Source organism: Xenopus tropicalis, chromosome 5 (genome assembly GCF_000004195.4).
Source record: "Xenopus tropicalis strain Nigerian chromosome 5, UCB_Xtro_10.0, whole genome shotgun sequence".
NCBI classification, from domain to species: Eukaryota; Metazoa; Chordata; class Amphibia; order Anura; family Pipidae; genus Xenopus; species Xenopus tropicalis.
The window spans coordinates 3,295,274-3,310,019 of NC_030681.2; the positions used below are offsets into that span (position 1 = coordinate 3,295,274).

At 47.9% G+C, this 14,746-nt stretch overlaps 1 protein-coding gene across 1 annotated transcript in view; it reads right to left on the reverse strand.

The window, feature by feature from the left end:
* The window catches only part of zfand3 (zinc finger AN1-type containing 3), an 81,023-nt gene that overhangs the window by 20,016 nt on the left and 46,261 nt on the right, over positions 1 to 14,746 (reverse strand). Inside the window, 1 exon segment of the mRNA NM_001017147.2 lies at positions 8,754 to 8,933. Within this exon segment, the coding sequence (NP_001017147.1) occupies positions 8,754 to 8,933 (180 nt within the window).

Consider the following 14,746-nt stretch of genomic DNA (forward strand, 5'->3'; position numbering starts at 1 on the left):
ATAAATACAAATATACAGAGAGGGAATGTTCTGGGCACACAATAAGCTGTACCCCCATACTGTACTGTCTAAGGGAAACACTATGGCACCCTCTACCCATATGTATAAATACAAATATACAGAGAAGGAATGTTCTGGGCACACAATAAGCTATACCCCCATACTGTACTGTCTAAGGGAAACACTATGGCACCCCCTACCCATATGTATAAATACAAATATACAGAGAAGGAATGTTCTGGGCACACAATAAGCTATACCCCCATACTGTACTGTCTAAGGGAAACACTATGGCACCCCCTACCCATATGTATAAATACAAATATACAGAGAAGGAATGTTCTGGGCACACAATAAGCTGTACCCCCATACTGTACTGTCTAAGGGAAACACTATGGCACCTCCTACCCATATGTATAAATACAAATATACAGAGAGGGAATGCTCTGGGCACACAATAAGCTGTACCCCCATACTGTACTGTCTAAGGGAAACACTATGGCACCTCCTACCCATATGTATAAATACAAATATACAGAGAGGGAATGTTCTGGGCACACAATAAGCTGTACCCCCATACTGTACTGTCTAAGGGAAACACTATGGCACCTCCTACCCATATGTATAAATACAAATATAGAGAGAAGGAATGTTCTGGGCACACAATAAGCTGTACCCCCATACTGTACTGTCTAAGGGAAACACTATGGCACCTCCTACCCATATGTATAAATACAAATATACAGAGAAGGAATGTTCTGGGCACACAATAAGCTCCACCCCCATACTGTACTGTCTAAGGGAAACACTATGGCACCTCCTACCCATGTGTATAAATACAAATATACAGAGAAGGAATGTTATGGGCACACAATAAGCTGTACCCCCATACTGTACTGTCTAAGGGAAACACTATTGCACCTCCTACCCATATGTATAGATACAAATATACAGAGAAGGAATGTTCTGGGCACACAATAAGCTGTACCCCCATACTGTACTGTCTAAGGGAAACACTATTGCACCTCCTACCCATATGTATAGATACAAATATACAGAGAAGGAATGTTCTGGGCACACAATAAGCTGTACCCCCATACTGTACTGTCTAAGGGAAACACTATGGCACCCCCTACCCATATGTATAGATACAAATATACAGAGAAGGAATGTTCTGGGCACACAATAAGCTGAGGGGAGTGAGTTTGCGGGAGAAGCTGCTTTACACCCCCAGATGTGAGTGTGCGCTCACAGGATCGCCGTTAGCAGAATATAATAGGGGGGCTCACACCAAAGCACCATCTTTGCACAGATTTATGGGGCTTTCAGCATTCTCTTAATTAACATGACATTTACATAACAGTAGCTCATTAATTCCAGGCTACAGGCACTAATTAGTGATACATTACCCCTACTGAAACAGGTTGTCAAATTTGTTCCATTATCAACATCATCATCAACAGCAGCAGCGTCGCATTAAAGATTTAACTTTTCTGCATCAAATGCGCCTCATCCACCCTTTCAGTGCTGGGATTCCTGTTACGCCCCAACAGGACAGGGGGGCAAGTCACCATGGCTACAGATACAAGTCTGTAAGATGGCGATCAAACTGGGATTGGTTACACTGGGGAAGGGGCAGTTAAGGGGGGGGGGTCACTATATATAAATATATAAGGGGGGGCAGTAATGAAATAGAGAAAGTACAGGGAAGAGCGACTAAGCTGATAAAGGGAATGGGCTCAGTTATGGGGAAAGGCTGGCCCAGTTGGGATTGGTTACACTGGGGGGGGGGGGCAGTTAAGGGGGGGTCACTATATATAAATATATAAGGGGGGGCAGTAATGAAATAGAGAAAGTACAGGGAAGAGCGACTAAGCTGATAAAGGGAATGGGCTCAGTTATGGGGAAAGGCTGGCCCAGTTGGGATTGGTTACACTGGGGAAGGGGCAGTTAAGGGGGGGGGGGGGGTCACTATATATAAATATATAAGGGGGGCAGTAATGAAATAGAGAAAGTACAGGGAAGAGCGACTAAGCTGATAAAGGGAATGGGCTCAGTTATGGGGAAAGGCTGGCCCAGTTGGGATTGGTTACACTGGGGGGGGGGGGGGGCAGTTAAGGGGGGGTCACTATATATAAATATATAAGGGGGGGCAGTAATGAAATAGAGAAAGTACAGGGAAGAGCGACTAAGCTGATAAAGGGAATGGGCTCAGTTATGGGGAAAGGCTGGCCCAGTTGGGATTGGTTACACTGGGGGGGGGGGGGCAGTTAAGGGGGGGTCACTATATATAAATATATAAGGGGGGGCAGTAATGAAATAGAGAAAGTACAGGGAAGAGCGACTAAGCTGATAAAGGGAATGGGCTCAGTTATGGGGAAAGGCTGGCCCAGTTGGGATTGGTTACACTGGGGAAGGGGCAGTTAAGGGGGGGGTCACTATATATAAATATATAAGGGGGGGGCAGTAATGAAATAGAGAAAGTACAGGGAAGAGCGACTAAGCTGATAAAGGGAATGGGCTCAGTTATGGGGAAAGGCTGGCCCAGTTGGGATTGGTTACACTGGGGAAGGGGCAGTTAAGGGGGGGGGTCACTATATATAAATATATAAGGGGGGGCAGTAATGAAATAGAGAAAGTACAGGGAAGAGCGACTAAGCTGATAAAGGGAATGGGCTCAGTTATGGGGAAAGGCTGGCCCAGTTCCCAATTCCCAAGCCAAGCCTATACAGTGGAGGAAATAATGATTTGACCCCTCACTGATTTTGTAAGTTTGTCCAATGACAAAGAAATGAAAAGTCTCAGAACAGTATCATTTCAATGGTAGGTTTAACAGTGGCAGATAGCACATCAAAAGGAAAATCGAAAAAATAACTTTAAATAAAAGATAGCAACTGATTTGCATTTCATTGAGTGAAATAAGTTTTTGAACCCCTACCAACCATTAAGAGTTCTGGCTCCCACAGAGTGGTTAGACACTTCTACTCAATTAGTCAACCTCATTAAGGACACCTGTCTTAACTAGTCACCTGTATAAACGACACCTGTCCACAGAATCAATCAATCAAGCAGACTCCAAACTCTCCAACATGGGAAAGACCAAAGAGCTGCCCAAGGATGTCAGAGACAAAATTGTAGACCTGCACAAGGCTGGAATGGGCTACAAAACCATTAGCAAGAAGCTGGGAGAGAAGGTGACAACTGTTGGTGCGATTGTTGGAAAATGGAAGGAGCACAAAATGACCATCAATCGACCTCGCTCTGGGGCTCCACGCAAGATCTCACCTCGTGGGGTGTCAATGATTCTGAGAAAGGTGAAAAAGCATCCTAGAACTACACGGGAGGAGTTAGTTACTGACCTCAAATTAGCAGGGACCACAGTCACCAAGAAAACCATTGGAAACACATTACACCGCAATGGATTAAAATCCTGCAGGGCTCGCAAGGTCCCCCTGCTCAAGAAGGCACATGTGCAGGCCTGAAGTTTGCCAATGAACACCTGAATGATTCTGTGAGTGACTGGGAGAAGGTGCTGTGGTCTGATGAGACCAAAATAGAGCTCTTTGGCATTAACTCAACTCGCTGTGTTTGGAGGAAGAAAAATGCTGCCTATGACCCCCAAAACACCGTCCCCACCGTCAAGCATGGGGGTGGAAACATTTTGCTTTGGGGGTGTTTTTCTGCTAAGGGCACAGGACAACTTATTCGCATTAACGGGAAAATGGACGGAGCCATGTATCGTGAAATCCTGAACGACAACCTCCTTCCCTCTGCCAGGAAACTGAAAATGGGTGGTGGATGGGTGTTCCAGCACGACAATGGCCCAAAACATACAGCAAAGGCAACAAAGGAGTGGCTCAAGAAGAAGCACATTAAGGTCATGGAGTGGCCTAGTCAGTCTCCGGACCTTAATCCAATAGAAAACCTATGGAGGGAGCTCAAGCTCAGAGTTGCACAGAGACAGAAACCTTAGGGATTTAGAGATGATCTGCAAAGAGGAGTGGGACCAACATTCCTCCTAAAATGGGCGCAAACTTGCTCATCAATTACAAGAAACGTTTGGCCTCTGTGCTTGCAAACAAGGGCTTTTCCACTAAGTATTAAGTCTTTTTTTGTTAGAGGGTTCAAAAACTTATTTCACTCAATGAAATGCAAATCAGTTGCTATCTTTTATTTCAAGTTATTTTTTCCATTTTCCTTTTGATGTGCTATCTGCCACTGTTAAACCTACCATTGAAATGATACTGTTCTGAGACTTTTCATTTCTTTGTCATTGGACAAACTTACAAAATCAGTGAGGGGTCAAATCATTATTTCCTCCACTTTATATTATCCCCAAGCCAAGCCTATCTATTATTCCCAAGCCAAGCCTATCTATTATTCCCAAGCCAAGCCTATCTATTATTCCCAAGCCAAGCCTATATATTATCCCCAAGCCAAGCCTATATATTATTCCCAAGCCAAGCCTATATATTATTCCAAAGCCAAGCCTATCTATTATTCCCAAGCCAAGCCTAGCTATTATTCCCAAGCCAAGCTTATATATTATTCCCAAACCAAGCCTATATATTATTCCCAAGCCAAGCCTATATATTATCCCCAAGCCAAGCCTATAAATTATCCCCAAGCCAAGCCTATCTATTATTCCCAAGCCAAGCCTATATATTATCCCCAAGCCAAGCCTATCTATTATTCCCAAGCCAAGCCTATCTATTATTCCCAAGCCAAGCCTATCTATTATTCCCAAGCCAAGCCTATCTATTATTCCCAAGCCAAGCCTATCTATTATTCCCAAGCCAAGCCTATCTATTATTCCCAAGCCAAGCCTATCTATTATTCCCAAGCCAAGCCTATATATTATTCCCAAGCCAAGCCTATATATTATTCCAAAGCCAAGCCTATCTATTATTCCCAAGCCAAGCCTAGCTATTATTCCCAAGCCAAGCTTATATATTATTCCCAAGCCAAGCCTATATATTATTCCCAAGCCAAGCCTATATATTATCCCCAAGCCAAGCCTATAAATTATCCCCAAGCCAAGCCTATATATTATCCCCAAGCCAAGCCTATATATTATTCCCAAGCCAAGCCTATATATTATTCCAAAGCCAAGCCTATCTATTATTCCCAAGCCAAGCCTAGCTATTATTCCCAAGCCAAGCTTATATATTATTCCCAAGCCAAGCCTATATATTATTCCCAAGCCAAGCCTATATATTATCCCCAAGCCAAGCCTATAAATTATCCCCAAGCCAAGCCTATATATTATTCCCAAGCCAAGCCTATCTATTATTCCCAAGCCAAGCCTATCTATTATCGCCAAGCCTATCTATTATCCCCAAGCCAAGCCTATCTATTATCCCCAAGCCAAGCCTATATATTATCCCCAAGCCAAGCCTATCTATTATTCCCAAGCCAAGCCTATCTATTATTCCCAAGCCAAGCCTATCTATTATTCCCAAGCCAAGCCTATCTATTATTCCCAAGCCAAGCCTATATATTATCCCCAAGCCAAGCCTATATATTATTCCCAAGCCAAGCCTATCTATTATTCCCAAGCCAAGCCTATCTATTATTCCCAAGCCAAGCCTATCTATTATTCCCAAGCCAAGCCTATCTATTATTCCCAAGCCAAGCCTATCTATTATCCCCAAGCCAAGCCTATCTATTATTCCCAAGCCAAGCCTATCTATTATTCCCAAGCCAAGCCTATCTATTATTCCCAAGCCAAGCCTATCTATTATCCCCAAGCCAAGCCTATCTATTATTCCCAAGCCAAGCCTATCTATTATTCCCAAGCCAAGCCTATCTATTATTCCCAAGCCAAGCCTATCTATTATTCCCAAGCCAAGCCTATCTATTATTCCCAAGCCAAGCCTATCTATTATTCCCAAGCCAAGCCTATGTATTATCCCCAAGCCAAGCCTATATATTATCCCCAAGCCAAGCCTATATATTATTCCCAAGCCAAGCCTATATATTATTCCCAAGCCAAGCCTATATATTATCCCCAAGCCAAGCCTATATATTATCCCCAAGCCAAGCCTATATATTATTCCCAAGCCAAGCCTATCTATTATTCCCAAGCCAAGCCTATATATTATCCCCAAGCCAAGCCTATATATTATTCCCAAGCCAAGCCTATATATTATCCCCAAGCCAAGCCTATATATTATCCCCAAGCCAAGCCTATATATTATTCCCAAGCCAAGCCTATATATTATCCCCAAGCCAAGCCTAGGGAAAGCTCTGATGTATTCTACAAATTTACCTAATGGGGATTAAGGAGACCCATATATCTAGATAAAACTAGGAACCCCGCAGTAAGGCATAATATCCCACCCAGTATATATATCAGTACAAGATATTTATATTTATGTATATATAGTTCTGAATGGGAACGCTAAAATAAAAACTTACTACAGGTGGAAAGTTCCAGATGTTTCCACCCATATGAAATACACTGATTATCTGGAACTACGTCGTTAGAATAACAAACAGTAAGAAGCTCATTACAGGGCACAATTCTTGATGCGACCATGTTTCTGATGAATCACATGACTGAGCCCCTCCGGCACCCAGTGGGTTTGGGGTTCACAAGGAGCCGTTCCCTCTGAATGTGGAAGAAACCCGTGGCTGCCAACGCAATGCCCCCCCCATGCACTTTCCTGATTACTCTCCCCCCCCCCGTCTCCGGTCACCTTGAGATCTGCATCTTCCCCGCTGGGTGATTGTCGTCCTTCCAGTCTGTTGTTTTCTAATCATTTGCTCAAAAACATCACTTTTTTTCCCCTTTGTTCCGAGCGCCACGGAGCGCCAGGGTTCAGGTGATTAATACGTTCCTAACCGCCGGCGAGCGCACGTTTGCCCAAAAATATTGTTTTAATCGTTAACCTGCAGAAAGAGATTAGTACTGACTAAAGGCTCGTTCCAATTAAATCCAGCGAGCGGCGAGATTGGGTGAAAGTGCAATACGGCGGGGGGCGGCGGCTCATCTCGCTGCTTATACCGTCTGCCTAACGAGCCTTTACATAACGGCTTCGTTTTACAGTTCTGCTGCAAAAAGTTGGGCAGGTTAGTTGGTCAAGATCATCATTCCAGGCTCCATTTATGGGTCGTATCAAGTTGGTCATAACTAGTGACAAAGGGAGCCTGCCCGGGGGGTTACATAGTAATAATACTGCGCAAATGGCTAAGGGAACCCCCAAAATGCCCCCGTCTTATATCAGCGTTAATGTGGGTAACAGGAACAAATATGGGGGTACAATGTGATCTCATCCCTTGGAAAGTGAATCTCTTATTGTCATAGAGCAAGAGAAAGGGAGCCTGCCCGGCTGGGTAGAAGAGCTGATATCCAGAATACTGGGGGGCTATAAATAAAACCCCAATCCCCTGGCGGTTATGGGATGCCAGCGAGCGCAGCGTTAGATGGAAGAGGCGCCCGGAGATTCTATGTCGATGCCAAGAGACACCTAATTTTAGCAGGTGAGTCTCATCTTCGCACGAGAGCTCTCGAGCCCCCCCCACTCGGGGAAACGTATCAGCAATTAATTCCGAGGGCCGTTAAGGGTCGGAAATGAGAATATACAAAGCACGCACTCTCAACGCTGCCAACATCTACTTATATCATTATAAAACTTACACTTATTATAGCCCCGCCTCCAGTTCGTTTATTAATTAATTAAACACCTGGAAAGAGATGACGGCGACACGACTGCCCCCTACTGGTTGCTAAGTGCTGTAGCTCACAGGTACCATGGGTTAGAAGGAACTGGACAAGCAGCAAGCACTTTATTCTGACCCAGGCTATGGGCATCCAAAAGGGCCCAGATCACAAATCAGGGAACATTTGATTGGATAATTCTGGCAGTGATGGCGGGAGGGACCTCTTCTCCTTGTCCGACGGGCCCAGGGATGGACTGAACACAGGGCTTTATGTAGCACAGAATGGGTTAAAGTTTAGTCTCCCAGTGAGAGAATATTTTGTCACAGTGGCACAGATCCTATCTGATCCCCCCATTGTAAGCAGCAGTCCTGCCCTGCTTTATGGCTGAGATTCTAGCTATCTGTATAACAGAGCATTCTGTCACAGTGGCACAGATCCTATCTGATCCCCCCATTGTAAGCAGCAGTCCTGCCCTGCTTTATGGCTGAGATTCTAGCTATCTGTATAACAGAGCATTCTGTCACAGTGGCACAGATCCTATCTGATCCCCCCCCCATTGTAAGCAGCAGTCCTGCCCTGCTTTATGGCTGAGATTCTAGCTATCTGTATAACAGAGCATTCTGTCACAGTGGCACAGATCCTATCTGATCCCCCCATTGTAAGCAGCAGTCCTGCCCTGCTTTATGGCTGAGATTCTAGCTATCTGTATAACAGAGCATTCTGTCACAGTGGCACAGATCCTATCTGATCCCCCCATTGTAAGCAGCAGTCCTGCCCTGCTTTATGGCTGAGATTCTAGCTATCTGTATAACAGAGCATTCTGTCACAGTGGCACAGATCCTATCTGATCCCCCCATTGTAAGCAGCAGTCCTGCCCTGCTTTATGGCTGAGATTCTAGCTATCTGTATAACAGAGCATTCTGTCACAGTGGCACAGATCCTATCTGATCCCCCCATTGTAAGCAGCAGTCCTGCCCTGCTTTATGGCTGAGATTCTAGCTATCTGTATAACAGAGCATTGTGGCACAGTTTGTTAGAGGGGTCTGTTCCCCTGGGAAGGAAGGGGTGGGGGGTCCGACACACTTACAGTCTTCTTTGCTGGGAGAATCTACATTCAGTTCTGTCGGGAGTTGCTGGGTGGGGTTAACAGTCGGTGTGGGTATCGAGGTATTGCCGTTGTCACTATCTGTCTCGCTGGGAAACAAGTCTGATTGGCTGCTGCTTGTGCTGGGGGCGGTGTCCTCATCTGGCTGTTTCTTTTGGAAATCTGAAAAACACAATAAAGTCGAAGTTTGTAAGAAAGCAAATACCAGAAAATGCAGAAAAGATACAAATATTTCCCATAAGTCCCTGCCCCATGGAGCTTACAATTTAAAGCCCCTAGGCAGGTAATGTGCGGGAAGGAAACCCACATCTCTGCAGTTTTATTGGATGGGGGTCTGAATTTTCCTCGTCTTCCCATGATTCTTAGCTAAACTGCACACGGAAGGATATACACCCAGACCCTGGGTGGCACTATAGGCAGCATTATTGCCCGGAGGGGGGTATATTTCCGAGGGCATGGGGGAATCGTTATTTATTTTTGAATAATTCATTTTATTGTCTCTCTGTGGCCTGGGCAATTAGCAGGCAAATAAGTGGCCCCTTGTATAGTGGGAGGGGCTACTGGAGCCAAGCAGCTGAGGGGGGTGGGGCCTTGTACTGAACAGACCTCTATGGCAGTCTGACCCCGGCTAAAGGGGAAATAAGCACAGGTGGCTGAGCAGGTACAACAGGAGGACAGGAGCAGCGAGAGGCGGTTTCTTTACTCGGGGAAAGTTGGGGGCCGGGAAGGAGTGGAGAGGCAGCTTGTCCCAAACTGTCTGGGCCCATCCTTCATTCCGTGCCGCTGCTGCTCACGAGGCCCAGCGCCGAGATGCACAGAGAGACATTTCCATACGCTCATGCATCAAAGTGTCATGGCGCCGGCGCGGCAAGGGGAACTGACCCACATTTCTGCACCCAAAAGGTCAGCGCAGAGAAAATCTTTCTGCATGGGCTCAGCCGGTGTAAAATAACCGCGGCGGGCGGGCGTAACCGCCTGCGCAGTCTGGGAGTCAGCTACTGATTTAAGGGGAAGAAAATAGTATCAACCAAAATGGTGGGCTATAGGTTACTAGAATCAGAGCAAACACTGCGCCTGTTTTTTAATGCCCCGGCCCCGCTAAGCTACATATATGGCACAGAAACACTCGGACCTGCCTCCTAGGAGCCTCTAACAACATCATTTACTCAGAGATACCTGGACCTGCCCCCTAGGAGCCTCTAAAGACATTGTTCACTCAGAGATACCAGTACCCACCCCCCTAGGAGCCTCTAACAACATCATTTATTCAGAAATACCTGGACCCACCCCCAAGGAGCCTCGAAGGACATCATTTGTTTAGAAATACCTGGACCCTCCCCCCTAGAAGCCTCCAAGGACATAATTTACTCAGAGCTACCAGGACCCGCACCCTGGGAGCCTCTAAGGACATCATTTACTCAGAGATACCTGGACCCACCCCCTAGGAGCCTCTAAGGACATCTTTTACTCAGAGATACCTGGACCCGCCCCCTAGGAGTCTCTAAAGACATCGTTCACCCTGGGAGCCTCTAAGGACATCATTTACTCAGAGATACCTGGACCCACCCCCTAGGAGCCTCTAAAGACATTGTTCACCCTGGGAGCCTCTAAGGACATCATTTACTCAGAGATACCTGGACCCACCCCCTAGGAGCCTCTAAGGACATCTTTTACTCAGAGATACCTGGACCCACCCCCTAGGAGCCTCTAAAGACATCGTTCACCCTGGGAGCCTCTAAGGACATCATTTACTCAGAGATACCTGGACCCGCCCCCTAGGAACCTCTAAAGACATCGTTCACCCTGGGAGCCTCTAAGGACATCATTTACTCAGAGATACCTGGACCCACCCCCTAGGAGTCTCTAAGGACATCTTTTACTCAGAGATACCAGTACCCATCCCCCTAGGAGCCTCTAAGGACATCACTTATTCAGAAATACCTGGACCCACCCCTTAGGAGCCTCGAAGGACATAATTTAATCAGAAATACCTGGACCCTCCCCCCTAGAAGCCTCCAAGGACATTATTTAATCAGAAATACCTGACCCGCCCCCTAGGAGCCTCTAAGGACATCATTTACTCAGAGATACCTGGACGCGCCCCCTAGGAGCCTCTAAGGACATCATTTACTCAGAGATACCTGGACTCGCCCCCTAGGAGCCTCTAAGGACATCATTTACTCAGAGATACCTGGACCCGCCCCCTAGGAGCCTCTAAGGACATCATTTAATCAGAAATACCTGGCCCTGACCTCTCGGAGCCTCTAAGGACACAATTTGTTTAAAAATATCTGGACCTGCCCCCTAGGAGCCTATAAAGACATAATTCACTCAAACATAAACTAAATTCAGCATTATAGTCCCTACCAGTATATCTTACATCACTGCTCAAGGGCAAGACCATAAATTACCAAACAATTAATATGTCACTTCAACCCAGAACAGGGGTTCTGGTAAGAAAAGAGTTAAATATTGGGGCCTATAACAAAAGGCTGGTGGGCCCCTCAGATCCTGGGGCTGCAGATTTCCAAGTGAAAAGGCCAAGTATTCTCTAAAAACCCCCGAAGTTCAGCCGCACTGTAAATTAATGTTTCTCCTTCCAATTAGCCGAGAGGCAATAACGAGGCAACTGCAGAGCGAGAATATAAACTTTTATGGGGTGCGTAAATCCCACGGATAAATCATTAATAAACCAGAAGCAGGATATTACAGCGCGAGGCCCATTAGCCGGGGCCCTAAATTATACATTCCCTCTGCGAGAGCACTGCTGCTTTATACTCAGGTATAGATACAGTAATGCCCTAATTAGCATATGGAGCCCCGCCCCCCGTCAGTAAGGCACAACGCAACTCTGCTTGAGCGAATAAACACAAGGTAGGAAAAATACTGAAAAAATAAAAATTGGATAAAAAGGACCAACTGCTACATTAACTACATATTAAATTAAATAGTAAGTTATATGAACTTCCCCTTTAAACTGTGAAAGAGAAAATAATGCGCATGAAATAGAGTCAGAGATGGGCAAATCCCCGAGTGTCCACAGGGGGGAGACAAACAGCACCGGTCTCTGTATCAAGCATTCAGCTGAGAAATGGCTTTATTGTTATAATGTTACAATAATAATAGCCTCTGGGAAGGGACTGGGGCTGTGGGATAGCAGGTATAGTAGGGAGAGATGGTGCCTATAGTAGCAGTGGGGGGATAATAGCCTCTGGGAAGGGACTGGGGCTGTGGGATAGCAGGTATAGTAGGGAGAGATGGTGCCTATAGTAGCAGTGGGGGGATAATAGCCTCTGGGAAGGGGCTGGGGCTGTGGGATAGCAGGTATAGTAGGGAGAGATGGTGCCTATAGTAACAGTGGGGGGATAATAGCCTCTGGGAAGGGACTGGGGCTGTGGGATAGCAGGTATAGTAGGGAGAGATGGTGCCTATAGTAGCAGTGGGGGGATAATAGCCTCTGGGAAGGGACTGGGGCTGTGGGATAGCAGGTATAGTAGGGAGAGATGGTGCCTATAGTAGCAGTGGGGGGATAATAGCCTCTGGGAAGGGACTGGGGCTGTGGGATAGCAGGTATAGTAGGGAGAGATGGTGCCTATAGTAGCAGTGGGGGTATAATAGCCTCTGGGAAGGGACTGGGGCTGTGGGATAGCAGGTATAGTAGGGAGAGATGGTGCCTATAGTAGCAGTGGGGGGATAATAGCCTCTGGGAAGGGACTGGGGCTGTGGGATAGCAGGTATAGTAGGGAGAGATGGTGCCTATAGTAGCAGTGGGGGGATAATAGCCTCTGGGAAGGGACTGGGGCTGTGGGATAGCAGGTATAGTAGGGAGAGATGGTGCCTATAGTAGCAGTGGGGGGATAATAGCCTCTGGGAAGGGGCTGGGGCTGTGGGATAGCAGGTATAGTAGGGAGAGATGGTGCCTATAGTAACAGTGGGGGGATAATAGCCTCTGGGAAGGGACTGGGGCTGTGGGATAGCAGGTATAGTAGGGAGAGATGGTGCCTATAGTAGCAGTGGGGGGATAATAGCCTCTGGGAAGGGACTGGGGCTGTGGGATAGCAGGTATAGTAGGGAGAGATGGTGCCTATAGTAGCAGTGGGGGGATAATAGCCTCTGGGAAGGGACTGGGGCTGTGGGATAGCAGGTATAGTAGGGAGAGATGGTGCCTATAGTAACAGTGGGGGGATAATAGCCTCTGGGAAGGGACTGGGGCTGTGGGATAGCAGGTATAGTAGGGAGAGATGGTGCCTATAGTAGCAGTGGGGGGATAATAGCCTCTGGGAAGGGACTGGGGCTGTGGGATAGCAGGGATAGTAGGGAGAGATGGTGCCTATAGTAGCAGTGGGGGGATAATAGCCTCTGGGAAGGGACTGGGGCTGTGGGATAGCAGGTATAGTAGGGAGAGATGGTGCCTATAGTAACAGTGGGGGGATAATAGCCTCTGGGAAGGGACTGGGGCTGTGGGATAGCAGGTATAGTAGGGAGAGATGGTGCCTATAGTAGCAGTGGGGGGATAATAGCCTCTGGGAAGGGACTGGGGCTGTGGGATAGCAGGTATAGTAGGGAGAGATGGTGCCTATAGTAACAGTGGGGGGATAATAGCCTCTGGGAAGGGACTGGGGCTGTGGGATAGCAGGTATAGTAGGGAGAGATGGTGCCTATAGTAGCAGTGGGGGGATAATAGCCTCTGGGAAGGGACTGGGGCTGTGGGATAGCAGGTATAATAGGGAGAGATGGTGCCTATAGTAGCAGTGGGGGGATAATAGCCTCTGGGAAGGGACTGGGGCTGTGGGATAGCAGGTATAGTAGGGAGAGATGGTGCCTATAGTAGCAGTGGGGGGATAATAGCCTCTGGGAAGGGACTGGGGCTGTGGGATAGCAGGTATAGTAGGGAGAGATGGTGCCTATAGTAACAGTGGGGGGATAATAGCCTCTGGGAAGGGACTGGGGCTGTGGGATAGCAGGTATAGTAGGGAGAGATGGTGCCTATAGTAGCAGTGGGATAATAGCCTCTGGGGAGGGACTGGGGCTGTGGGATAGCAGGTATAGTAGGGAGAGATGGTGCCTATAGTAGCAGTGGGGGGATAATAGCCTCTGGGAAGGGACTGGGGCTGTGGGATAGCAGGTATAGTAGGGAGAGATGGTGCCTATAGTAGCAGTGGGGGGATAATAGCCTCTGGGAAGGGACTGGGGCTAGTGCTGGGCGGTATACCGGTAAAAACCGATCACCGTTTTTTTTTTTTGAAACCGATATGAATTTTCTACATACCGGTGTGCTGAATACTTCCGGGTGCGCACGTGACGTCAGCGCGCACGTGACGTCAGCGCGCACGTGACGTCAGCGCGCACGTGACGTCAGCGCGCACACTCTACAAAAGCGCCATCGCTAGGACGCATTCAGAGTCGGATACCAATGTGAGCTGTCGGGGGGTGCCTGGCCAGTAATTATATTTTATGTGAAGGGGATGGGGTTGTGTTTGGGGGGGTGGGGTGGGGGGTTATATTTATGTGAAGGGGATGGGGGGTGTTTGGGGGGGGGGGGGTGGGGTGGGGGGTTATATTTATGTGAAGGGGATGGGGGGGTGTTTGGGGTGGGGGTGGGTGGGTTATACTTATGTGAAGGGGATGGGGTTGTGTTTGGGGGGGTGGGGTGGGGGGTTATATTTATGTGAAGGGGATGGGGGGGTGTTTGGGGTGGGGGGGGTGTGCGGATGGGGGGTGTTTGGGGTGGGGGGGGTGTGCGGATGGGGGGTGTTTGGGGTGGGGGGTGCGTGCGGATGGGGGGGTGTTTGGGGTGGGGGGGTGCGTGCGGATGGGGGGTGTTTGGGGTGGGGGGGTGCGTGCGGATGGGGGGGTGCGTGCGGATCGGGGGGTGTTTGGGGTGGGGGGTTGCGTGCGGATGGGGGGTGGGGGGGTTGCGTGCGGATGGGGGGGTGCGTGCGGATGGGGGGGTGGGGGGGCTGCGTGCGGATGGG